Source organism: Hippopotamus amphibius, chromosome 2 (assembly GCF_030028045.1).
Source record: "Hippopotamus amphibius kiboko isolate mHipAmp2 chromosome 2, mHipAmp2.hap2, whole genome shotgun sequence".
In the NCBI taxonomy this organism is placed as follows: Eukaryota; Metazoa; Chordata; class Mammalia; order Artiodactyla; family Hippopotamidae; genus Hippopotamus; species Hippopotamus amphibius.
The window spans coordinates 3999663-4025517 of record NC_080187.1 but is presented as its reverse complement, the minus strand read 5'-3'; the positions used below and the strand labels follow the sequence as shown (position 1 = coordinate 4025517).

The 25855-nt window shown below is 56.5% G+C and overlaps 1 protein-coding gene and 1 pseudogene across 6 annotated transcripts; both read left to right on the top strand.

Annotated features, from left to right (window-relative positions):
• Positions 1-19095, top strand: GTF3C5 (general transcription factor IIIC subunit 5). Of its 6 annotated transcripts, XR_009051491.1 has the most exons (12): positions 1-326; positions 3125-3344; positions 4466-4664; positions 8488-8683; positions 9841-9945; positions 10958-11072; positions 11481-11561; positions 11769-11866; positions 12964-13046; positions 13739-13881; positions 14773-15073; positions 17801-19095. XR_009051491.1 is itself a non-coding variant. In XM_057723874.1 (11 exons), the coding sequence occupies exons 1-11, from the start codon at positions 174-176 to the stop codon at positions 14860-14862; spliced, it is 1428 nt and encodes a 475-aa protein (XP_057579857.1). In that variant the 5' UTR covers positions 1-173; the 3' UTR covers positions 14863-19095. The 6 variants fall into 6 exon arrangements, 5 of the variants coding, with proteins under 5 accessions (XP_057579857.1, XP_057579856.1, XP_057579855.1 ...); XM_057723874.1 differs by having other exon boundaries at positions 14828-19095; XM_057723873.1 differs by having other exon boundaries at positions 14815-19095.
• LOC130844256 (bladder cancer-associated protein-like) lies at positions 15563-22411 on the top strand (annotated as a pseudogene).
• Positions 22412-25855: the final 3444 nt, after the last annotated feature.

The following is a 25855-nucleotide window of genomic DNA, read 5'->3' as shown; positions in this document are numbered from 1 at the left end:
TCTGGGCTGGTCGCGTGTGTGTGCCCCGGGGGTGCGCTCCCGGAGCCTGCAGGCCTCGCACAGCTCAGGGACTGAGAGCCGCGCGGGCGTGCGGGCAGCCCCGAGCGACTATCCCGCGGAGCCGTCGAGGCGAGGCCTCCAGGAGCGCGCGGCGGGCCCGACGACTGGCCGGGATGGCGGCGGCGGCGGCGGGCGCGGGCCCCGGGGTTGCCGTCCCCGTGCCGCTGCGGCGCGAGCGGCCCATGGTGTGCGTGGAGTACCCGGGCGTGGTGCGCGACGTGTCCAGGATGCTGCAGACCCTGGGCGGCGAGGAAGGCGTCTCCCGGGTGAGCAGCGTCGGCGCTGGAGCGGCCCGCGGGCGGGGATTTGTTTTGAGACCTCCGGGCCCGGACCCTTTCCCCGGGGTCAGAGGGAAAGGGGCTGTGGGGCAGACCCAGGGAGGGGAGAGGGTGGCCGCTCCGTCCCATCATTCGTGCCGTGAACGCAGCTCGGCCGCAGCCCCTAACCCCCCAGACCCCCGACCCCCCAAGATGTGCCGGGCTGCCCCATCCTCATTTTACAGAGCAGAAAACTGAGGCACCGGGAGACCTACATGAGAGGGGGGACGAAGGATTATGATATTAGGGTTAAAGGTAGTAATAGCTAACAATGTATCCTGCACCAGCCACACTTCTAGGTGCTTTACTTACGTTCAGTTCGGATTAGAACCTTGCCAGGTGGGAACTGCCGTTGTCCGAACTTTACAAGGAAACCGAGGCAGCTTGTCCAAGGTCACCCAGCAGACAGTGGAGCTTGGATGGATTCTTACCTTGTGCAAAGCTCTGTATAGGTGCTTTACATGCACTAGATGTTTTTTTTTTTAAATTAATTAATTAATTGGCTGCCTCGGGTCTTCGTTGCTGCCCGCTAGCTTTCTCTAGTTGCGGAGAGCAGGGGCCACTCCGTTTCCGTGTGCCGGCTTCTCATTGCAGTGGCTTCTCTTGTCGAGCACAGGCTCTAGGTACCCCGGCTTCAGTAGTTGCAGCACACGGGCTCAATAGTTGTGGCTCACGGGCTCTAGAGAGCCCGGGCTCATTAATTGTGGCGCACAGGCTTGGTTGCTCCATGGCATGTGGGACCTTCCCGCACCAGGGATTGAACTCGTGTCCCCTGCATTGGCAGATGGACTCTCACCCACTGCACCACCAGGGAAGTCCCCATGCACCAGATCTTGAAGTGTCTCTTCTTTAAAGAGTCCTCCCTTGACTGCCCACTAAAGCGGCTGCTAGCAGTTAACCTACTAATTCCAATCTAAAATTATGTTGTAACAAGTTTATTGTCTGTCTTGGACCCTTGGCTCTGAGGCTGTAAACGTCATGAGAGCGGGACCGCCCGTAGTCCTAACATCCATAGCTGTGCCTGCTTCCAGAATAACTCGGCCGAACGTGTGACTGAACCTTCATGACAGTCTAGTGAGTTAGCTACCATTATTATTCCCGTTTTTCAGATAAAGACACAGGAAGAAAGGTTGGGTCAAACAAGCTCCTGCCTGGTACAGGCATGCATGCCTCCCTCTAAAGTCTGAATGCTTTGTTATTTTCCTCACTTCCTTTATTTTTTATTTACTTTTTAAATTTTTAAAAATATTTATTTTTTACTTATTTATTGGCTGTGTTGGGTCTTCGTTGCTGCGTGCAGGCTTTCTCTAGTTGTGGGGGCTACTCTTCCTTGTGGTGCATGGGCTTCTCAGGGCGGTGGCTTCTCTTGTGGAGCATGGGCTCTAGGCACATGGGCTTCAATAGTTGTGGCGCACAGGCTCAGTAGCTGTGGCTCTCGGGCTCTAGAGCGCAGGCCAAGTAGTTGTGGTGCACAGGCTTAGTTGCTCCGCGGCATGTGGGATCTTCCTGGACCAGGGATGGAACCCGTGTCCCTTGCATTGGCAAGCGGATTCTTAACCACTGTGCCACCAGGCAAGTCCCTGAAGTCTGAGCTCTTAATTCTGCTTCCTCATCCTTGATGAATATTGAAAAACCTTGAACCTGTCATTAGCACGGGAGGCCAGTAGAGGCCCAGTCAATCATGTTTTGTCCTTCTATACTGATTTACGTTACAGTGGCATCACCACGCCCCTCACTCCTGCTAACCCCAGAGATGTTTATAGCAGTTACGTGGTGAGCCCTTTGGGAAGAGACTGGTCATTCATTTGTTCTGTTCCTGTGTCTCGTGCCCCTCCTCTGTGGCAGGCCCGCTCCCAGCGCAGCAGTCTCACAGACCTGCCTCCTTATGATAGGGGCTCTTTTTAACCTCCTTTCCCTAGAGGCTTTCTGAGCACCTGCTGAGGGCCAGGCTGTGTCCTGGGTGTTGGGAGCCAGCCGACCAGCAAGTAGGTGACCTTGGCCCAGTGAACATAGCTGGTGCTTTCACACAACACAACCTATACTTCTTGTGTCCCTCTTACCCCATGTGGGACAAGCATTCCTGTATGGATGACACATGTGGAGTGTTTACCATGACTTAGGTGCCAGGCTAAGTGCTTTACATACATTTTCATTTAATCATGGTAACAATCCGATGAGTAGGTACTGTTATTATGTCCATTTTAAGGACAAGGAACCAAGGCGTGGAAAGGAGAAGACACGAGTCAGGGCCAAAGTGCTTGTCAGTGATTGACTTCCTCTCCTTTGGACCTAGAAACGTTTGTATATGAGGCTGAATTCCAGGACCCTTTGGGGTAGGTTGTTGCTAGACTAGGAGGCCCCAGACAAGTCATTGAGTTCCCATCCAGGCTCTCCGCGGCAGACGTGGGGGGTGACACCTCCGTGAAGTGTTGCTAGAGGCGTTGACCAGGCACTTGAGAGACGATGGCTTTGTGTAACTGACAGTCATGGTCTCCAGCTTTCCAGCCTCTGAGAAGGAAGAGACCATCCTCATTTTCTCTGTCATTTTCTCTATCTTAGATAAAAGCTAAGATACTTGGGTTTGAAAAATGAGCCTCGTGGGAACTAATAGCTCAGAACGAAACAGAAAGAGCCTCCTGGCCCCTCCCCGGCCAGGTGGGTCACCCTCGGGCCTTCATTGAGGGAGGAGCCACCAGCACCTTGGCTGTGGCCTGCCCTTCACTCTATCTCCTTTGCCCTCGCCACAGATCTACGCGGACCCCACCAGGAGGCTGGAGCTGTACTTCCGGCCCAAGGACCCCTACTGCCACCCCGTGTGTGCCAACCGCTTCAGTACCAGCAGCCTGCTGCTGCGGATCAAGAGGAAGACGAGGCGGCAGAGCGGGGCGCCGGGGCCTGAGGCTCGCCCCAAGGTCATGTTTGACATAGAGAGCCTTGGCATCGTCTCCACCGTTTACAAATTTCAAGGTAACTGCAAAATGCGTTCTTCCCACCCTGGGTTACTTCAGGGCCTGTGTCCCTCTTGCCTGTGGGGGCCATGTGGGCCCTCCACCCAGTGGAGGGGGCTGGGCAGAGCGCAGGCCCTGTCCAGCAGGCCCGCCCTCCCCCCACAGCCAGCGGCTCCCCGGGGACAGGGGCCTCGCAGCTGCCCGGTTTCCAGCATTCTCAAGAGCAGCTGGAGTCCTCTGAGAAATCTCATCCCGAAAGCCATTTGGCGGGGCCAGGTGAACTGGTCTGCAGGCCTCCAGTTTTCAGACCCACCCCCACCCCACTCGCGTGTTTGGGAACCATCACGGCCTTCGCGGATACGGGCCTGGCCTCCCCTCTGACGCCTCCCCGGGACCTCCTGTGCTTTGAACGCTCGGCCGCCTGGGCGTCTCCCGTGGAGTCCTCAGTCGAGGTTGCTCCCCCCAGGGAACCCCTGGGAGGCGGCGCTCAGGCGAGGGGTGGGGAGGGGGAGTCGTGCCTGCTCCCTGTCTGTACGGTGGGAGCCCTGAGTTCCCTCGGCCTCGTGGAGATGCAGGGGGACGAGGCCCGGGAAAGGGCCGGTTCACGCACACGGTAGGCACTTGGCGAATCACTAACAAGCCTTAGGAGGATCTGTAGTTGCCGCTGCAGTCCTAAGATAGAAACTGAAGAGACTGAAAAGGAAGAGGGGAGTAGAAAGTGTAGAGAGACGAAAGCAGAGCCTAGGATCCCACGCGATGGGGATCTTGAACGTCTGTCACCAGAGGGCTGTGCTTCCGGGACGAGCTCTCCCAGGGCCCGTTTTTCTCTCTGACGGAGCTGGCATCTTGCACTCAATGTGTGTCCCACCAGTAGCCTCAGCCTCACCTGGGAGCTTGTTAGCAACGCAGCATCTCAGCATCTGCGTTTAGCAAGATCCCGGGTGGATCCTGTGCATGGTACAGTGTAAGAAGCACTGGTCTAGACTTTATCCTCACATACCATGTAACTCCCCTACCCCCCAAAATAATACTTATCCAAGAGACTTGGAGCCCAGGAAGATGTGGACATGGGTCGCGGCAGCTGCCAGTGCCTGGGCCGGTGTGACAGGGTGTCCGCTGTCTGTCCACCGCTCTCCCCAGGGATGTCTGACTTCCAGTACCTGGCCGTGCACACGGAGGCGGGCGGCAGGCAGATGTCCATGTATAGCAAGGTGCTCATGCTGAAGCCTGAGAAGGAGAGCTTCTTCCACCAGGACCTGCCGCTCTACATCCCCCCGCCCATCTTCTCCAGGCTGGACACCCCTGTGGACTACTCCTACCGCCCGGAGACTCAGCACCGGTAAGTGCCTCCCTGTGGCCGCCGCCCAGCAGTGTCGGGGCGAGGGCCTTGCGCTCAGAGGGCTGGACTCTGCCACTCATGGGTCAGGCGGCCAGGGCGGCCGGCTTTGCTCAGGCCCGTGGCCGCAGCGCTTCCAGCAGCAGAGCAGCTGGTGACCGGAGGCCCTGACCGGGGTGTCAGGAACCAGCCCTGGTCCCTGCGCCCCACCCAGAGGCCTTGCTCAGGGCTGTCCTCACACCACAGAGAATCAGGATGTCACCTTTGGACTGAGACCCATCCCCAAAACCATGTACCTTGAGGTGTAGAGAGGCAGACACTGCCTGCTGAAGGAGCCCTGGGAGCGAGGTCGACTTTCTGGAGAGCAGCCTGGCAGAATCTGTCACTGCTGACCAGATGGCCTGCAGGAATTTATCCCGCAGTGACTCTCGCCTCAGCGCTCAAAGATGCACTGGCGAGAGCCTTCCCTGGTCGCTTGTGGGCGGCAGCAGGTCGCGGGGAGAGCCTGATGTGGTGGGAGGGCCGGGCGGGCGGGGCCTGCGATCCCGCGTGAGCCCTGACCTCCCCCGCCAGCCTCCCCACCTCTCACCGGGGTGGTGGTGGGAGTGACAGCACCCTCTTCTCTGCGGTGTTAGAGGCTGAGTGACGCTCTTGGAAATACTCCGAGCAGTGAGTGCCGGGCAGCGTGTGATAGAGTGAGTGGACCATCAGTCCATTGATAGGGACCACGCAGTTAATTAAACAAAGGCCTGTCTGTGCCAGGGAGGACCACACAGCCTTTAAGAGACAGGTGCTGTGGGCCGGCGTGGCTCGAGTCCAGAGAACCTCACTCTAGGAAAGGCAGGTGTTAGAGCAGATTGTGTGCTATAAAAATAAACTGGGTGAAAGTAGAAGCCTGGAAAGATCGGGAAGATTGGGCCCAGAACAGTTATCTCCGGAGGGGCGGGAGGATGAGAACCTTCTCTTCCCTCATCGAGTTTTTCCATCAACGAGTGCTGACCACCTGTCGGGGCCCAGGGCTCTCCTTGGAGCCAGTGTCAGTGGGAACAGGACAGAGGCGGCTCGGTGCTGGGCCGGGGCTGGGCAGCCGGCGGAGCACCAGTGAAGGATGAGTGGACGGTGGGGGCCTGTGGGCAGGTATGCGTCTTAAAGGAGATAAGTGGGGAGTGGGCTGTCGTGGACAGGGAGTGGGGTGCGGGAGGCCCTAGGGGGAGCTGACCTTTGAAACAGAGGCGGGCAGGTGAAGATCCGGGGAGAATGTTCCAGGCCAGGGGGTGGCACGTGCAAAGGGGTGGTCAGTGGTCAGCGTGGGGGGGTGGGTGTTGCCCCCAAAGCACAGTGAGCTGAGAGAGTGGTAGGTGAGGGTCCCGCAGACCACGGAAAGGAGCTTAGGTTTTATGCTAAGGAGAGAGGTGTATTGTTCTCTTCCTTTATTATATATTCTGGAGAGTTTATTATATATTCTGGAGAGTTCCAAAAGGAGAGAGAAGTGTCTGACGGACCCCCACCTACGTCACCAGCTTCAACCTTCTGCTGGTTTCATGCCTCCCCGCCGCCTCCCCCCGTCCAGCATCACAGCATGTCCTCCAGAAACCAGTCAGCGTGTGCCTCTCACAGGGAAGGACTTGGTTTATTTGAACTTCGCCGCAGTCCTGCCACCAGAACCAGCAAACACAGCACTGTCCTGCATGTCGTCCAGGGCCCGGTCCTCGCTCCGTTCCCCAGTCGTCTCAAAAGGGACTCGAGAGCCAGACAAGGGGTGACGTCTCTCAGGCCTGTTGAGTCCATCCGCCCACCCCCCACCCTTTTTCTGATCGCAGGAGTAAAGTGTGCCTGTTAGAAAAGACCAGACATTATAGACATGTCTAACTGGAAAGAAGCGGGTCCACCCCCTCCCCGCTGAAAACCCTGGCGTGTGCAGTGACAGTTTTTTCTGTGCATATATTATACTCAGTATGAGAGTTTTAAATTTTTTAAATGTATATTTCTGAAATTTTAAAATTATTTTCCCCCCACAAGCACTTTACTCACAGTCAGAAACCAACACAAATAAGTAGAAGAAGGAACTAGAGGGCCCCCACCCCCACCCCCCTGCACTGCCGGCCCTGACCCTGGATGGCAGCGTCGGAGTCACTTCTCTGTCCTGTGGGGCCAGCAGACAGCTGTCCCCCAGCCCCTGGGAGGGGGACGATGGGGGAGGGCCGGCTGCCCTTGGACCCACAGGCTCTGTTTTTCTGCCATGTGGTTTATCGATTTTCCAGAACATGGAAGGAACCTGCCTTTTCTCCCAGGGCTTTTATTGATTTTTCTGCTCTGCTGGCCTTCCTGGGTCCCGAGGCCTGGCAGAGGAGGCCTTCCCTGGTCCAGGGAGGCTGAGCTTCCTACGTGCCCAGGGGGCCGGGGAGAGGCTGGGAAGCTGGCCTGACAGGGCCCCCTGACCCCGGGGCCGTTGAGGGGGGAGAGCGAGTGGCCTGCTCCCTGCTGCTGCTGCCCGGCCCTGAAGGGGCTGCCAGGGGCTTTCTTTCTGGGGTGTTGGGGCTTTGGGCAGGTGTTCGGGATGGTTTCAAACGGAGTCGTGTTTTTTAAAAAAGGCACAGATTTGATCCCGTCTTTGTGATTTTGTTTCCCAGTGTGAAGAATCACTTTGTGGTTCTTTATACATATGCGTGCGATGTGTACTCATGTGGAAAATTAAGGTAAAATGGAAGCACATTTCACAGGTGATAATCACCTGTATGACATCCAGGACGTACTTCGAAATGCCCTGCAAAATAATTGAGTGGATTTGGGGTGGGGCCTGGATGGCGTGAAACTGGCCACGTGACAGCAGTTGTGGAAGCGGATGGTGGGCTTGTGGGGGTTCCCTGTGCTGTTCCCCCTGCTTTAGCGCAGCTGTGACATCCCTGACGTCCCAGCTCAGAGGGAAGTGCTCTGAGCCTTCTGGGAATCGTCCACCCATGTGTTCTGTGCTGACAGAGAGGGACCCAGCGCACTTGGTGGCAAAGCCCTCCTGATTTTTTTGGTCACACCACGTGGCATTAAGGATCCGGACCGGGGGTGGGACCCGCGCCCCCTGCAGTGGGAGTGTGGAGTCCTAACCGCTGCCCTGCCAGGGAAGTCCCCAGAGCCCTTCTTTTAGCCTCCGTGAGCACACAGAGTTTGGTGGCATCCGTCCTCCGTTCACCGCGGTGTCCTCGAGATGCTTCCGGGCCAGAGACTCACGCTCCATCCAGGTCGGCTGGACAGTGGTTAGCACCCAACCAGCCTCCCTGGGCCCGAGTCCCAGCTCTGTCGCCTCCAGCTCTGACGCGAGGCAGGTTTCCAACCCCTGTGGCCTCAGGGACTTCATGGGAAATGGGTCCTTCCTCGTGGGATTGCTTTGCGTGTTGGATGAGTGAATCGTGGACGTGAGTAAGCGCAGCTGCGGCCTGACAGCTGATTGATGGTTCCTGTGTGGCCGCCCACCCCTCAGCGGATGCCACCGTCCCTGCCTGTTGGGCCTCTGGGCTGGTTCCAGCTTTTCACTGGCTGGATGGTGCTGTGCACGCTGCGATGCGGGTGTGAGGCCACCAGCCTCACAGCAGGGGCCCTTCCCTGCACACCAGCCTCTGGGGCTTTTGGCCAGGCCCAGCTTCAGAGCCTCTCTGAGCTGACTCAGACTCGCTACCCCTTCTCCTCCGGTCATCGGCCTGAGAACACAGGCGCCTGCCTTCAATGGCCCACACGGAGAGCCACTCCTCACCCAGATGCCAGGGACGGGCACACAGACGGGACCGCTGGGCCCACGCCTGGAGCTCCTGCCCTCACCAGCTCTCTCTGCCCCCAGGGAAGGCTACAACAACCCCCCCATCTCAGGCGAGAACCTGATTGGCCTGAGCAGGGCCCGGCGCCCCCACAACGCCATCTTTGTCAACTTCGAGGGGGACGAGGTGCCCGAGCAGCCGCTAGACGCCGCAGTCCAGACGTGGAGGAAGGTCTGCACCAACCCCATAGACCACAAGGTGGAGGAGGACCTGAGAAAGGTGAGCCCCGCCCCCTCGGGCCCTCTCTGCCCCGGCCAGCCCCCATTTACCCATGTGGGCCCCATCCTTGTCTTAAACTCGTTTGTAAACACGTGGGACCTGCTCACCTCCAGATGTCACATCTAAAGCTATGCCAGTATAAGCCCTGCTTTCCCAGGCTTGAGAGTGCTGCTTAAAACTCCTAAGAGGTCCCTTTGGGATGGGAAACATTGTCCGGATGTGACCTCAGCGTGGAGCTCCGGGATCCCGGAAGCTTTCGTTCATCCAGTCCTTGGTTGCAGCACACCAGGTGGGACACCTGCCGGGTGCCAGGCCGGCGCTTCCTCCCCGTTGGAGTTGGGGTAGACAGGGGCCCTGGGAGGAGGCGGCTTCCGCCTTGCCTGCTGGCTTGCAGGTGGTGGGAAGACCCAGGCCGGGGGCCGCTTGTCCTCACGTCACCACAGGTGTGGACAGTGGGTTCTCAGCACCTCACTGCTGACTGACACTTGCCTCTGCCCCTGTTGAACGTGACTGTCCCCTTGGTGTGGGATGGGGGTGGGGTGGAATGTTATTTCTTAAGTGGGGGACACCTTGTGTGTCTAGCGTTCACGAGGTCGGGGGGACGTGGGGGCCACTCTCTGAGGCCCCTCATTGTCCTCTGAACACACCCCAATCCCCCACCTGGCTCAGGGCCGCTCCCGCCCTGGCCCTCCCACTCCAGCCCCCCTGGCCTTTCACAGTCCTCCCCCTGGGGAGGGGGCTGGGCCGTCCCCTGCGGCCTTCATCACATCCTGGCTCAGGCCTCTGCCCTCTGGGGCGGCTCAGGGTCCCGGAGCTCTAGGCTGTCCCCCTCCTGGCCCTGCTGTGGCTGCTTTGGTCCTCTGCCTCCCCTGCTGTCCTTGGAGCTGCATAAGGACAGGGACGGTGTCCCTCACGGTCATTTCAGGACCCCCAGGCCCTGCAACAGCGCTTACACATGCCCTTCTGAGGGAGGGACGAGTGGGTGCGCGCAGCGGCTCCTGGGGCTGCTCCCCTGCCCGGCCCCTGCTCCTCCACCCCAACACCCACCCCCGCCCCGACTCGTCTCCGGAAGGGCCTTCGGGGCCAGACCATGTGAGGACCCTGCGGCAGGCAGGGAAGCCGCTCGTGCTTATCTCAGCCTCTGCCTTGACCTCCAGCTGTTTGAAATCCGTCCCATCTGGTCACGTAACGCCGTCAAGGCCAACATCAGCGTCCACCCAGACAAGCTCAAGGTCTTGCTGCCCTTCATGGCCTATTACATGGTGAGTGTCCGCCCACCTCGCTTCCCACCGGGGTGGTCCTTATCCCCGATGTGACCTCTCAGAGCCACAGCAAGAGCAGGCAGCCCTGTCCCGGCACCTGCAAGGCGGCTTGTTAAAGGGATTATACATTCTTTAATGGCTGTGTATTGAGAGCTTTCTAAGGGCCAGGCGCTGGGTTAAGTGCTATGTGTGTTGCATCCTTTCTTGTTCCGTGGCGGATGGCGGCAGGGTTTGTGCCTCTGATGAAGAGGCTAGGCTCGGATTGGTGACTCGATGGGCCACGATCTTACAGCCAGCGAGTGGCAGAGCCCTGGGGGCCCCGGCCTGTCTGGCTGCAGCGTCTGGGTCCCTAACTGCATGCCATCCGCCTTCACTCCCCCTGGGTTGAGGGGGGTTCAGTGAGGGTTAGGTGCACCTTGGACTGAGTCCAGGAAGGTATGGAGAAAGGGGGTCTTCACTGAGATTCCCCAAGGTGCTGCGAGGAAAAGCTCGTACTGGCCAAGGGTCCACGTGGGGCCCTGGGGAGGCAAGCAGACGACATGACCGTGACCGTGACCGTGACGGGGGTGGGAGTGCGGGGGCAGTGGGACAGACTCATCCTTCCTCACTAGACCCGACTTCACAAGGCTGCTGCCTGCCTTTCAGCACTGGCTTTCTAGACACAGGGGCCCCGGGAGCACTGTCTGGAGACGGCACCTCCCATCTGCTGGCACAGTTGTGACCGCTCTTGAGCTCTTGCCCTGGGCCAGGCGCTGTGGGCAGGGCTCCGGGGCACCGTCTCATTAATCCTCACAAAAGCGCCACCAGCCAGGAAGACCGAGGCTTGGAAAGGCCAAGTGACCTATCCAAGGTGACCGAGCCACACGTGCGAGCTGGGGGCAGGGTCCCAGAGCCTGTCCCCAGCTCTTGGGGTGCAGTGCTGCCCCACCTGGACAGCCACCTGGGCCTGCATCTCAGGGGAGCGCAGAGCGGCCTTGACCCCGCTTCACACGCCCACCCTTTCTGTCTCCAGATAACAGGCCCCTGGAGAAGCCTGTGGATCCGATTCGGGTACGACCCCCGAAAACACCCAGACGCCAAGGTTTATCAGGTCCTTGACTTCCGAATCCGCTGTGGAATGAAATATGGTAAACAGTTACTACTCCTTTCCCCTTATAGCTTCCTGTTTCCAGCATTCTCTTCTGTAATAACAGTATATCCACACGGAGAGGATAACAGCCTTTCCCGCCTTGGTCGGACTGTTGGAGGCAGAATAGCACAGACTTGAGGCCCCAAGCTCTCGTCCTGGCTCCTGTGGTGACCCTCTAGTGGTCATTCGGTTACTTACGGCTCCTGCGGTGCAGGCCAGGCGTCTAGTCAGTGTCCTGTCCCCAGCCCGTGGTGAGCCCCCCGGCACACACACAAAGCACCAGGACGCCGCGGCTCCTGCTGCTCCAGGGCGGGGCCTGAGTCGGCCCCAGGGAGCCCCGGTGGCCTGCGGTGCAGGCAGCCCTGTTTGCGCCCACTCCACCTGACGTGCCCTCCCTCTCCGGCAGGTTACGCTCCCAGTGACATGCCCGTCAAGGCCAAGCGCAGCACCTACAACTACAGCCTCCCCATCACCGTCAAAAAGACAGGTGAGGGCCTCAGGCTCCCTCTGCGGATCGGGCGCTGGGGAAGAGGGGCATCCGGAGCGCGGGATGGGGAGGGGCTTCCCGAGGGGGTCACTCCGGGGCACTGCTGGCCAGCACACCCTGGGGAGGGAGGGGGCTGCCAGGAGGGCAGGCCGGGGGGTGGGAGGAACACACCCTTGATTGCGAAGCCGTGCCGTGGTCCCCTCGCAGGCAGCCAGCTCGTCGCCATGCGTGACCTGCAGCAGGGCCTGGGTTCCTCTGGGTCAGCCAGTGCACGCAAGTTGGCCTCCAACAAGTACAAGCTCAAGGTGGGTGCCCCCTGAGCTTTCTGCCTGGGTGAGGATGAAGGGAGGGTGGAGCAGGGGCCCTCCCTCGGGCAGGCCCGCCCCGGCCCCACCTGTGATGCTGGGAGGGGCTCTGCTTGAGGCAGCCCTGCCCTCCCTGAGCCTTCGCAGGACTCCCACCTCTCGGGTCACAGGACTCCCACCTCCCGGGACAGCCTCTGGAGACAACTCAGGGTGTGAACACCAGACCCCCGGGCACGTCGCAGGGACGGGTCTCAGACACGGGTCTGGGAGCTGGGCGGTGAGGCCCCACGTGGCCGCTGTGGGAAGGGTGAGCACCAGGCTCTGCGAGCCCGAAGCCGGAGCAGACCGTCTGCACCGCAGCCGGGGGCCGGATGCCGGGCGCCGCATGGACGAGCACCCAGGGCCACCCTCACGGGCTCAGGCTCTCAGTAGCACAGTCACCCAACAGAGGTGGCGACGTCCAAAGGCCTTTCCTGTGCCTGGGCTGATGTGAGCCGCTCCGGGCTGGGGGGAGGCCGGGCAGGGTGCACCCCATCCCTGCAGTCACCTGCCTCTTAGAGGGAGTGGGGGGCGGCTGTCTTCCAGCAGCCTCAGTCTCCCCTGTCCTCAGGGAGTGGGGCCAGATCCTCGCCCAAGCGACTGTCCTCTTCCAGGACTCTTGTTTTAGGCTGTTATCCCCACCTCTGGACCTGGCCTGCAGGCCACCTAAGGTGACCAAGTAGTGGAAGTGAGGAGGGAGGAGGGCCCCGCAGGAGGTGTCGAGGCAGAGCCCAGCCACAGCCGGGGGCCCCCCTGCCGGAATTGCCTGGCCAGCCCCCCAGGCGGCTCGAGGGTCCCCGGGGGCCATGGGAGGGCCTGGCTGCTTTGACCACCCCTTGACGCCTGGGAGGTCGCAGCTCGTTTTCTACACACCTGCCCCCTGGCCCGTCCGCCCCACCTGAACCCAGGGAGAGGAGGCAGGCCTGCCAGGTGCTGGTTGCAGGATGGGCAGCGACCCTGGGAGAGGCCCTGTGGGGGCTGCAGTGTGGGGGTCTCCAGCGCCGCCCGCCCCCGGGGACGCTCCCTCTGACCTTCCAGTCTTTGCCCTCCTTTCCCAGGACTCGGTCTACATCTTCCGGGAGGGGGCCCTGCCGCCGTACCGACAGATGTTCTACCAGTTTTGCGACTTGAATGTGGAAGAGTACGTACGCGAGGGGCCCCAAGATGCTGAGGTGGGGCCCCTGGGACACGGGGTCAGTGCAGAGAGACCACCAGGGGACCGGAGTGTTTCCTGCGACTCTTCCATTCCACGGCAGCCTTAGTCTCAGCGAGAAGGCCGGCCGCCTGGGAGTTAGTGCTGCCGGGAGAGGCCTCTGCCCGGGCTCGTGCAGCCCTCGGGAGCAGCTTCCCAGGTGCACCCCAGACCTCACCGCTGAGCAGCCCACCGTGCTGGGCGCAGAGCACGGCGCCGGGCTGGGTCTTTGTCCTCCTCCTCTGTTGTCTGCACGGGGGTTCCCGACACGGTTCCCGGTCCCCAGAGCTGACCAGAAGCCCAGACACCTTGAATCAGTTGCTCCTGGTGATGTTTAAACCGCTAGGGGAAGGTGCCGGGGCGGAGACGGGAGCGTGTTAAACCCAGCCTGGGACCTGGTGAATGCCCGGGCGCTCCCCAGGGAAGTGGGCGCCGGCACATGCTCGCCTTGGGTGCAGTGTGGGGGTCGGGGCCCTGGGTGGGACGTGTGGCTCTCGTGGACGCCCTTGGTGACCACGCTCACCCCTGGGGATGGCGCTCTGAGTGCTGTGTTTCTGAGCACGACCCCGGCTCTGCCCAGACCGCTCACTGGCACCTGTGGGCAGAGACCCCACCCTGGAACTCTGTCTCCCACCGCGCAGGCTGCAGAAGCTCATCCACCGCAATGACGGGGCTGAGAGTTTCTGCACAGAGCGCGACGGCTGGTGCCTCCCCAAGACCAGCGACGACCTGAGGGATGCGATGTCCCTCATGATCCGGCAGACGATCCGCTCCAAGAGGCCTGGTGAGGGCTGCTCGGGTGGAAGGGAAGCCCTGGGTGCCGTGGGCCCCCTTCTGGGGCCTGAGCAGGTGTCCCTCATGGACCTGCTCCCCAAGAGAGCGCACCCAGGTGGGAGCCTCTTGCCCTGACAATGGTGGGAGGGAGGCCTTCCGAGCCAGGGCTCAGCCCCGGAGCCAGGAGCCAGCATCCCCCAGGCTGCACCCTGAGGCGCTCAGCCCTGGGAGTTGAAGGCAGGAGACCAGAGGGTTAGGGGTGGGGCTGGAACGCGGCCGGCGCTTTATGCCCTGACGTCATCCTACATCCTGCGCCACGTGTGGGCACATGGCTGCTGTCTCCCCTGGGAGGGCAGGGACTGTGGGGACCGGGCTCCTGTCGCCTGGCACTGCCTACCCCTCCCCTGGACAAGCAGTCCTGCCACAGGGAGTGAGGAAGGGGAGAGAGCCCTTGCGGGTCTGACAGCGCTGGGGGAGAGTAAGAGAAAGGGCCCTTCTCGGGGGTTCCTCCCAGGCTCAGGGAGGGGGCGTCCCAGACCCGGCAACCCCCACGGAGCTGACTGGAGTAGGAGTTCTCAGCCTCCTTTAGGACGCAGGCCCCCTCTGAGAGTCCAGTCCAGACTCGGCACAGAGCCCTGCACACTCCTGTGAGCAGGGACCCGTGAGCTGCCCGGGGCTCCTCCGGGGAAGAGGTCTTCAAGGCCCTTGGCTTCAGTGTTCCCTAAAGTGCTTGTTAAACTGGAGTCCCAGGTACCCCGGCCACCCGTACTTCCCAAGCAGCTTCTCTAGACTTGAGCCCAGACACTGTATCTGTAGACAGGCCCCCAGGAGCCGAGGGCCGGATCTGGGGGCGGGGCTCCCTCTGGCTGAGACCAATGACAGCTGGTGTGGGGCCGCCCAGGAGCCAGCCCTGGGACACACGCGGCCTTGTCTTTTGGCCCAGCTCTCTTCTCCAGCCCGACCAAAGCTGACAGTGGGAAAGAGCAGCTGACCTGTGAATCCGGGGAGGATGAGGAGGAGGAGGAGGATGAAGAGGAGGAGGAGGACTTCAAGCCATCGGATGGGAGTGAGAACGAGATGGAGACGGAGATTCTGGACTACGTGTGATACCAGCCGTGGGCCCAAGGCCGGTGCCCGACCAGGCCTGATGAGGGAGCCGGGACGAGCCAGGACGGGCTCGACGGCCCCTCTGAGGAGAGCAGGCAAGTGCGGCTGGCCCTGGCCCTGCCCGGGGCTGCCCTCCGGGCCTGGGCACTTGTGGACATCCCGAAGACTGTGCCCTGGCTTCACACAGCCACGAGCCAGCCCAGTGTCCAGCGGGCTGGGCCGGCGCCCAGCACCTCCCTTTGGCTGAGACCCACAAGGTGGGAGGTGGAGATGCTGCGGCGGGGGAGGGGCCAGCCCTGGCTGCGGCTCAGGCTGGAGGCAAGGACGGGGTGAGAGGCCTGGTCCCTGGTCACAGGTGGCCAAGACCGTCTTTGTGTTTGGACCCCATCCATTTGGCGTAACCTGGCAAAGGGCAGACCCAGCTGGAACTGGCCTATTATACACGTTCCCAAGGAGTCTTGGTGTTTCAGTGGGAGTGTTGGAGCCAGAGAGCGGTTTCCTCTTGCCTCGGGGCTTGGGCTCTGGCTGGACATCGTTTGCTCCTTCAGTCGTTCATTCATTGACCTCGGGGGGGTGATGCAGGGATGGTGGAGGACAGGCCTGGTGGCCCTCGCCAGCTGGGCCAGGTAATTCCAGCCTCGGCCCTACAGCCTCGTGTTCATCCCTTCCTGTTCCAAATGGATGTGTTCTTGAGAGGGTCACGGGAGACAGGCGCTGTCTCAGGGCTGCCTGGTGTGGAAGCGGAGACCATGCAGGGTCCCTGGGTGGGGCTGAACCTACCCTCCCCACATGCTCCCTGAGCCAGAGATGAGCCCCGTCAGCCCCTTTCTCAGCCAGCAGCCTGGGCCACAGCGTGTGACCACAAGTTCCAAAGTCAAACAGAAGCCCCCCTCCCACGACAGACCACAGACCCCAGTGACTCACCGTTGGCCCGAAGTGGTCAGTCCTGGGAACCTGCCTTGTAGAGCTGACCGCTCTGACGTGCCTCTCCCTGCTGCTGGGGGCGAGGCGCGGCTGCCACCGCCAGAAGCCACTCTTCCCTGGAGATGAGCTGGGCCTTCCCCCTTCCCTCCCTTCGAACACTTGCCTTCGGAGGCTGCAGTCTCTGCTGGTGGATCTCAGCTGGGGCTGGTCCACTTCTGAGCCACGCTGAACACGTTCTGAGCCACACTGCTAACCTCAAAGCTCAGGGGAGAGGGTATGGGTTCTGGGCCCCTTCTGGAAGCCGCCTTGGTCCCTGAGCAGAGCTGAGAAAGGCCTGTCTGGGGCAGGGACGCTCCCTCTGTGGCTAAGCCCCACCTTACCCAGAGCCTGCTTTCTGTGTGCCAAACTGAACAGGTTCTTGAAAAGTATTTGGTGATTCCCTACTTAGAAACACCCCCTCAAAACAAAACAAAACAAAAACCAAAACCCCTTTTAAAAAAGCATTTTATTATGGAAAATAGCAAATATGCCCCCAAGTACTGAGTACTGTAGAATAAGCCCCTATTTATCCATCATATGGCTTTACCAAGCTACCGTCTACCAAACTTGTTGCACCTATTCCCCAGATTTTTGTTTTGTTTCGTATTTGTGTTTTGCTGTAATTGTAAGGAAATCCCATACTTCAGTGTGTGTCTCTAACACATCAGGACTTTTTGTTTTAAAAACACAGTAACGCTGTCTGGGACTTCCTCGCTGGTGCAGTGGTTAAGATTCCGCGCTCCCAATGCATGGGTCCTGGGTTCGAACTAGATCCCACGTGCATGCCCAACAGAGTTGCCATGCTGTAACTAAGGAGCCTGCATGCCGCAACTAGGGAGCCCGCCTTCCACAACTAAGACCCAGTGCAACCAAATAAATAACTAAATATATCTAAAAAGTAAAAAAATATAAACAGTAATGCTGTCATTACACCTAACAAATTAACAGCAACTCAGCTTCGAATGTGCCCATGAGGTTGGAAGGCACCGTTGTCTGCTGGGTCCCTTTAGTGACCTGAGCACTGATTGACCAACAGGCCCAGTGTTGCCACCCTCATCCACTGGCCTCACTTATGGCTCCATAGCAATGACCCATGATGACCAGGGGGACGCTTTTAGCTTTGTAATGATTTGTTTCAGTCAATCGCAGACATGCTTTTTGTTGCCCTACTTGTCTCATCTTTGGCCTGAGAGCAGCCCCAGGTTGGGTCCTGTGTCCTTTGACACACCCTCTGGTCTTCAATGCCTTCTTGGCTTCCAGCTGCCATGGTGGCCCAGGCTCCTCCACTGCATTTCCTCTCTTAGACTCAGCCTAACCATCGCTCCAGGGTGCCTCCTTCCTTGGTGTGGAAAATGGTGTTTAGATACCCCAGTCTGGGCACCAGGGGGTGCCTGTTGCTCCTGGGTTTTCTTTACCTCTAGGGCTTTGGATTACAGAGCTAGGAAATAGACATTTTTTTACGAAGAAAAAAATAAGTTGAGTTCATACAGATACTTCCCAATTAAAATGTAAGATTATAAGGTTTTACTTCTCTGCACAGCACGTGGGATCTTAGTTCCCCGAACAGGGATCAAACCCACACCCTCTGCACTGGAAGTGCAGAGTCTTAACCACTGGGCCACCAGGGAAGTTCCTCTCTGATTTTACTCCTGTTTCTTTTTCCACCTATGCTGAAAATCTTATACCACTACAGAATTACTTTTTCTCCCATAACATATATATTCAAAATAGAAAATAAGATCACATAAATTATCAAGAATACACATTTAAATAACAATGATAAATTACATAAAGTAATATATGATAAAATAATATGACCACTGAAAATTGTTTAAGATTGCTTTGCTCTTTCTCCTTAGGATAAATCCTGCTATGAACATATAACAATGCCTCCAAGTCACTTGACATAACTGTTTTCTCTGCAGCTAGAACATCTACTGATATAGTTAGGTTCCCTACAATTTAAAATGGACATTTCTCTGCCTGACAAGAAATTTCATTTTATAAATTTATTTTTTATTTTTGGCTGTGTTGGGTCTTCGTTGCTGCATGTGGGCTTTCTCTAGCTGTGGCAAGTGGGGGCTACTCTTCATTTCGATGCATGAGCTTCTCATTGCAGTGGCTTCTGTTGCAGAGCACAGGCCCTAGGCACGTGGGCTTCAGTAGTTGTGGCATACAGGCTCAATAGTTGCGGCTTGTGGGCTCTAGAGAGCAGGCTCAGTAGTTATGGTGCGTGGGCTTAGTTGCTCTGCAACATGTGGGATCTTCCTGGACCAGGGCTCGAACCCATGTCCCTGCATTGGCAGCTGGATTCTTAACCACTGTGGCACCAGGAAAGTCCTTGAAAACAAATTTTAAATGTTCCTGATCAGGAAGTGTACACAAGCCTCTTAGATAGCCTCATCCACCAGAGGGCAGAGAGCAGTATCAAGACGAACCATAATCCTGCAGGCTGTAGAATGAAAACCACAGCCACAGAAAAACAGAGAAAATGAAAAGACAGAGCACTTTGTATCAGATGAAGGAACGAGATAAAACTCCAGAAAAATAAATGAAATGGAGATAGTCACCCTTCCAGAAAAGTAATTCAGAATAATGATAGTGAAGATGATCCAGGACTTTGAAAAAAGACTGAATGCAAAGATCAAAAAGATGCAAGAAAATTTTAACAAAGACCTAGAAGAATTAAAGAACAAACAAGCAGAGATAAGCAACACAATAACTGAAATGAAAAATACACTAGAAGGAACCAATAGCACATTAACTGAGGCAGAAGGGCGAATAAGTGACCTGGAAGGCAGAAGGGCGAATAAGTGACCTGGAAGACAGAATGGTGAAAATCACTGATGTGGAAAAGAATAAAGAAAAAAAAATGAGAAGAAATGAAGACAGCCTAAGTGACCTCTGGGACATTAAACGCACCAATATTCGCGTTATAGGGGTCCCAGAACGAGAAGAGAGAAAGGACCTGAGGAAATATTGGAAGAGATTATAGTCAAAAACTTCCCTAACATGGGAAAGGAAATAGCCACCCAAGTCCAGGAAGCGCAGAGAGTCCCAGGCAGGATAAACCCAAGGAGAAACATGCCAAGACGTAGTCAAATTGACAAAAATTAAAGACAAAGAAAAATTATTAAAAGCCACAAGGGAAAAAGGACAAATAACATACAAGGGAACGCCCATAGGGTTAACAACTGATTTCTCAGCAGAAACTGCAAGCCAGAAGGGAGTGGCACTATATATTTAAAGTGATGAAAGGGAAGAACCTACAACCAAGAATACTCTACCCAGCAAGGATCTCATTCAGATTTGACGGAGAAATCAAAAGCTTTCCAGACAAGCAACAGCTAAGAGAATTCAGCACCACCAAACCAGCCCTACAACAAATGCTAAAGGAACTTCTCTCTAAGCAGGAAACATAAGAGAAGGACCTACAGAAACAAAAACAAAAAAAACAATTAAGAAAATGGTAATAGGAGCATACATATGGATAATTACCTTGAATGTAAATGGACTAAATGCACCAACCAAAAGACACAGACTGGCTGAATGGATACAGAAACAAGACCCATATATATGCTGTCTCCAAGAGACCCACTTCAGACCTAGGGACACATACAGACATAAAGTGAGGGGATGGAAAAAGATATTCCATGCAAATGGAAATCAAAAGAAAGCTGGAGTAGCGATACTCATATCAGATAAAATAGACTTTAAAATAAAAAATGTTACAACAGACAAGAAAGGACACTACATAAAGATCAAGGGATCCATCCAAGAAGAGGAGATAACAATTATAAATATCTATGCATCCAATATAGGAGCACCTCAATACATAAGGCAAATGCTCACAGCTATGAAAGAGGAAATGCAAGGCAGAAATAGAGACACAGATGTAGAGAACAAACACATGGACACCAAGTGGGGAAAGCGGGGAGGGTTGGGGGGGGGGAATGAATTGGGAGATTTGTACACTCTAAATATATGCTTTTTATTGTCTGTTAACTGTATCTCAATAAAAGTTCTTAAAAAAAATATATATGCAGTTTATTGTATGTCAGTTATATCTCAATAAAAGTTCTTTTTAAAAAAAAGATACAGTAAACCTTGCAGAAACATTAAATAAATAAATAAAGGCGAGAGAAAAAAAAATGTTCCTTTTGAGCACCTTGTAAACAGAACTGGAGACCCTGAAAATTATTGTGCTAAGAACCTCTCAAGCAGAGTCCCTCGAGCAGAGGCATCAGTGGGGAAGTTAAGAGAGGTAAAGACACGTGTCCAGACCACACAGCTATCGAGCGGCAGTGTCAGGGTCCGATATGTGTCTGTCTGATTTGCAATGTCTATAAACATTGACACAGGTGCATTTGCCCTTACAGACTGTACTCCAGCCCAGAAAAACATTTTAAAAAAGTATTTGTGCCACTGAATCAATTTGGTTAGTTTTCTACTTTGTCAGTTATACCAATTCAGAACTTTGATACTTCCAACCTAGACTCTTTGGAAGGTCATAGATGTTCCAAACATACACTGATAACCATGGAGTCTTTCTGAAGGAAAATACGCATACCTGCAAATATGTGCATCTAATTTCAGGGGCTTCCAGGCTCCCACAGTCTGTCCCTAAAGTTCAAAACAGGTCCATGGACCAGGATTCAAAACTCCCAGTTCAGACTTTTGGATTAAATTTTCTCCACCGAATTACCATAATGCAGCTGATATGTAATAACCCCACTGCTCCTAGTTTTGTCTGAATTTCCCATTTTTCTTTTGTGAGAACCAGGAGTCAGAAGATCGCCTGAGAGAGGAAAAGCAGCGGCCGCGGCCTTGCACAGCAAATCCCACACCATACACACGAAGGGGACTACGGTAGCCCAGGCACACAGGCCAGCCTCTCTGCTGGGCTAGAGTCCAGAGCTTTTAGGAGATCTGTCAGAGAAAAACCAGGCTATACTCCAATAAAAATTATTAGGCTTGCTTGTGGGGGGGGGGAGGGTTCCATGAGGCGGGGTGGCCAGGGGCACTCCTCATTCGTCAGGAGAGAAAAAAAATAATCCATCTGCTCTTTCCACACCAACCCCCGCCTCCTGAGTCATCTTAGCCCCTTTCCAGAAGATTCCACTGTGCCCTCTTGTGAATTTTAATGTAAAATGGAGGCGAAATACAACTCTGAGTTAGAGCATAGGGTAAGAGAAGGGGTGCGTGCCTCTTGGTAGCAGAATCCCTCTCTCCGAGGCCGGGCCTGCAAATTCGAGCCCAGTGTCCGGTGCCACGCCAGATCGCACCTTGGGCATGGATGGAATACCAGGGGGACCTAATTTAGAGAGGGATCATCTGCCGTTTCCAGAAGCCTTGACTTCACAGACCCCCGGCTCATCACTCTTTTTCTGATATTCGCTGTATTAGAAGCCCACGGCCCCTGCTTTGCGAGAGTCCCTGATCGCGGAACCTTTCCCTGACTCGGCATCCCGCTTCTTACAGTTGGTAGATCTACAGCGGTGGCGGTTGTAGGGAGCCGAGCCAGGGCACTGAACCCTGGGCGCAAAAGCAGCAGTCACTGGGTGTCGACCCTGTGGGGGGGATGCCGGAGGGAAGGCGCCTTTGTATGCGCGGAAGGGATGAGATGAGCCCTCCAGAGAAGTGGTCTGAAGGCACTCTGGGATAGCGTTCTGCTAGGCAGGACATTTCAACCTCTGCTCCCTTACCCCCAGGGGCTGGCAGGTGTTCCTCAGCCAGCGAGGTTCTTTGTACCCTTTGAGCTGAGCCTCTGGAGCTTGGAGTGGGCTTTTGCTACTGCCACCAGAGGGTCACAGCTGCCACCGCTCGGATTCCAAGCGCGGCAGGAAGACCGGAACGCGGTCTGTGAGCGTGGCCCTGGTGCCCCCGATGGCCTGCTACTTGAGGGCACTTCTCTTCTGTCCAGAAAACTGTCTGGCACAGAGGCCAACTGCCATTTGCCTCTATGCGGATAGAAAATTAATTTTGATGAAAAGCTCATAGAGGTCAAGTTCTGTACAGTGCTGGCAGCAGACGGAGAGCACAAGTGAACCAAGAGAGGATCCCTGCTGCCTTGGTGATTCCGGGCTGACAGCCAGAGAGCACAGCGGCTCAGCTCCTGGAGAGCGAGGGCTGAAGAAAGCCGAGGGCAGCCGGTTCCTGCAGCGGCGCCCGGTGGCCTCGGCGAAGGCCCTGACCGGCAGAGGTCACGTATCGCCTGCAGTGGCTGGTGCCCGTCCTCCTCCTCCCCAAGCCCCTCAACCCCGCCCTGTGGTTCAGCCACTCCACGTTCAGGGGCTTCTACCTGCTCAGCTTCCTCCTGGAACGGAAACCTCGCACAATTTGTGCCTTGGTTTTCCTGGCAGCCCTGTTCCTCATCTGCTGTAGCTGCTGGGGAAACTTGTTTCCTGTACCACTGTTCCGAGTCCTCGCTTCCAGAATCGGCGCACGACTCCGGCGTTGTGGCCACCTAACAGCCAGCCCAGTTAGCTTTCCGAGGAAGCAGAAGACGGGAGGAGAGGCATTGACATAGGTCATAAAGCATTGGAGTTTCAAATCCCGCAGCCCCGCGGGTGCCACATTCCTGACGGCACCTTTTTGGCCTGTGATGTTTTAGCCCTATAATGTGCATAATGGCACTGACAGGTGCTTTTATCGTAGTCCTGCAGTCGTGGGTGGTCTTGGGGTTGTGTGCGTTCTGTCCCCATCTTGGCCCCCGGCTGGCAGGATGGCCACCCCCCACGCCTCATTCCCGCAAGGAGCCTGCACCCATCCTGGCCAACTGCCCCAGCATGACCCGGGCAGATACAATGCCAGTCTCATTGGCACCTCTGTGACCGTCCCTTGTCAGGGGGATCCTCCCTTCTCAGAGAGTTACTGACTCCTCTGTCCCTCTCTTTACCCCTTTCCTTTTCTGGGGAGCACCGGTCCAAGACAGGACTCAGTTTTGCACTTAATCTCAGATATAAAGAGATTGCTGATGCCCGAGAGCCTTGCTTTTTCATTCTTCTTCCCTGGCCGGCAGGCTAGACAGAAATGTGTCTTGACTGCTGTCCGCAAGTCTTCAGTGTTTTCCCCACTTCATTTGGAAGGAAGAAGTAACAGATACACGATGCTCTTTCAGCAGGGGGTCGGGGCTCCGGCTCAGTGGCCCAGCTTTGCTTCCCTTGCCCTTCCTCCTGCCTTTCTCAGCTGTCACGAGGAGGGGACCTCATACTGTCTCCCATGCACGCTCTGCAGGATTGGTGTGTGGTGTGTTTACGGAGATCTAGCAGTCCCCGGCCGAGTGAATGGGAGAGTTACTTGTGTGTTTCATAACAGCCACGATCCCCTTGACAAGTGTTTGGAGATTTGTTGGTGTGGTGTACCACTTGTGCGTGCGTGTGTATATGTACGTGTACAAGTACATGTGTACATCCCTTTTAAAGAAGCTTTATCGAAAGTGTTCCAAGTTTGAGGTGTAGCAATAGCTAGCTAGAATGTGCCGCTACAGTTTGTACTTAGCATGGGGATTGCAGAGTGACCAGCACGCTGTACCCCGAGGTGGTTCAGACAAGACAGAGGGGAGCAGTGGTGTCGTCCTCGTGCCAGGAGCGTCTCTGGTGCTGTGTGTATACACTGTATGTTATGAAGAATACACGGGGAGACTGTGACTGTCACTTGCTGTTTTCTTTTTCTGCGCTTCAGTAAAAGTGTTGGCAAATGAGACGGTCTCCTGGCCCCTGCCCACTGGGGATCAGCGTGGTTGTCCTTCCGGCCTCAACCATCCATCTTTCTCTTGCCTGAAGGGAGAGGGAGGTGGGTCAGGCAGAGGGCAGGACTGGAGGCAATCCATCTAGGGGATGGGACCCCGAGGCCACACTTGTGGAACACTTGGACTGCTATTCTGGAGCTTTTGTTTCTGGTGTGTTCATTGCACAGCTGTTTGAAATGTTTAATAAAGCTTTATAAACTTTAAAAAAATTATTAAAACACACACACACACACACACACACACACACACACAAAACAGAGCTGGACAGTAGTTAAAGCAGTAAAAGATTTTTTTCTTTTTTTGGCCACTCCATGCAGTTTGCGGGATCTTAGTTCCCCAATCAGGGTTTGATTCCAGGCCCCCTGCAGTGGAAGCTCGGAGTCTTAACTACTGGACCACCAGGGCAGTCCCCAAAACAGATTTTATTCAGGATTATTGCAATAGGGGGATGAGAAACTTCCAGATAGAGCTGAGCTCAAGTCCAAATACAGCCTGGGCAGGTGGGGGTTCCTAGCCAAACTGCAGGGTGAGGGTCTGTGGATGGAAACTCACTGAGGGGAAACGTCAGGGGGAAGGGGGCTTCTGGCGAGACTGACCTAAGAGGATTCTTGCTGAAGATGGGCCAGGGTGGTCCGCGATCCTGGGGGTGGGGGAGGGGAACCCAATCAGAGACCAAGGCTGGGCAGATATGGAGGGTGGGAGATTGTGGTTAAAGCAGCTCAGCCAGATGCTTGCTAAAATTGGACAGTGCAGACTTGAAGAAGAGGTCGGGGAGCCTGAGTAGCGTTTGGTCAAGGAGAGGATCTTTGTCAGACCTCAGACACTGGCCAGAGCTTTCTCGGCTGAAGTTAATGCCCCTAAAGTCAGTCTCTAACTCAGTGGCAACTATTGGACACGTTGGACAGATGCAGCCAGGAAGGGAGGGGCAGATTCTTTTCCCTGACGGACAGTGTTATTCTCTTCCAGGCACTTCTGGGCGCGCTCGTCCGGTGTCTACTGATCACCTACTCTGTGCAGGACCACGTGGGGCCCTGTATTAAGTAAAGAAGCAGCCACCCCCTATTAGTGAGATACAGGCCTTTCTTCCCTCTCCCTGCCCCCCCGCCACCCCCCTACCCTTCCTTTCCTCCTTGGCTGCTATAAATAACACCGCACTAGGCGTCCTTGAGTACACAGGGTTCCCCTCCCCCATATTCAGAATTACTTCCTTTAGAACAGATTCTTAGAACTGGAGGAGCTGGGCAGAGGTGTGAGTCAACAAGTGCATTTCCTCGTCACTGGCAGCGCCCCTCAAAACTTTTGCTGCCCAGTCCCCACACTCCCCAGGCCAGCCTGCACAGCCCCTTCTTCCCAGTGTCCTAACTCCTCCCTCCCACCTCCAGCCACCCCTCCCCACCTTTCTCCAGCCTCTCTCCATCTGCTCTGCATCACAAAAGAGCTGGGCACAGGAAATGGGAGGTGAACAGGCAGACAGACAGATGGACAGCTGTGTACCTGTAGGTCCCTGTGGATTTTGGCCACAGGCCTATGGCCCCAGGGTCTTCGTTTGGGCCATTTCTGTGGCCGGAAAGCCCAGCCCTTCCTCTTCTCCGGGAAGCCCTCAAGGCTGGGCTGGAGTCTCTTGTGCTCCCCTCCCAGGACTGTGCTGCTGAAAGCGAGGGGCCCCCCCACTCCACGGGCGGGACCACCTCGTGCTGCTCCGGCCCCCACCCCCACCTCAAACCGCACCTCCAGGGCTCCCTGGGTAACGAGGGGCAGCCACACCGGCTGCCCAGTAGCCCACGGCCACCTCTGTCCCAGAAGTCACGTGCCAAGCCCCCTATAAGCACGCTCTGCTGAACTGCCGGCAGGGCACGCGGAGGAAGCGTGCCCATTTCCCCGAGGGTGAAACCAAGCCCTTGTCAAGGCGCCAGAATGCAGAACACCCAGCCAAGCCCCAGCCCTTGCAGCACCCACCCCCCACGCCCCCATGCCCGTGCCGTCTGCCTCTGCTCCCAGGTAGGCAGTAACCTGTGCAGGTGCACTGTGGGGACCAGGTCACCCGGGGAGCAGCCAACCCTGGGAAAGATGGACCGTCCCCGCACCTGTGCGTGTGTGTGTTTGCGTGCGACCTTGGCCCAGCGCAAGCCCGGCTGGAAACAGCAGCTGTCTCATGGCCCCAGGT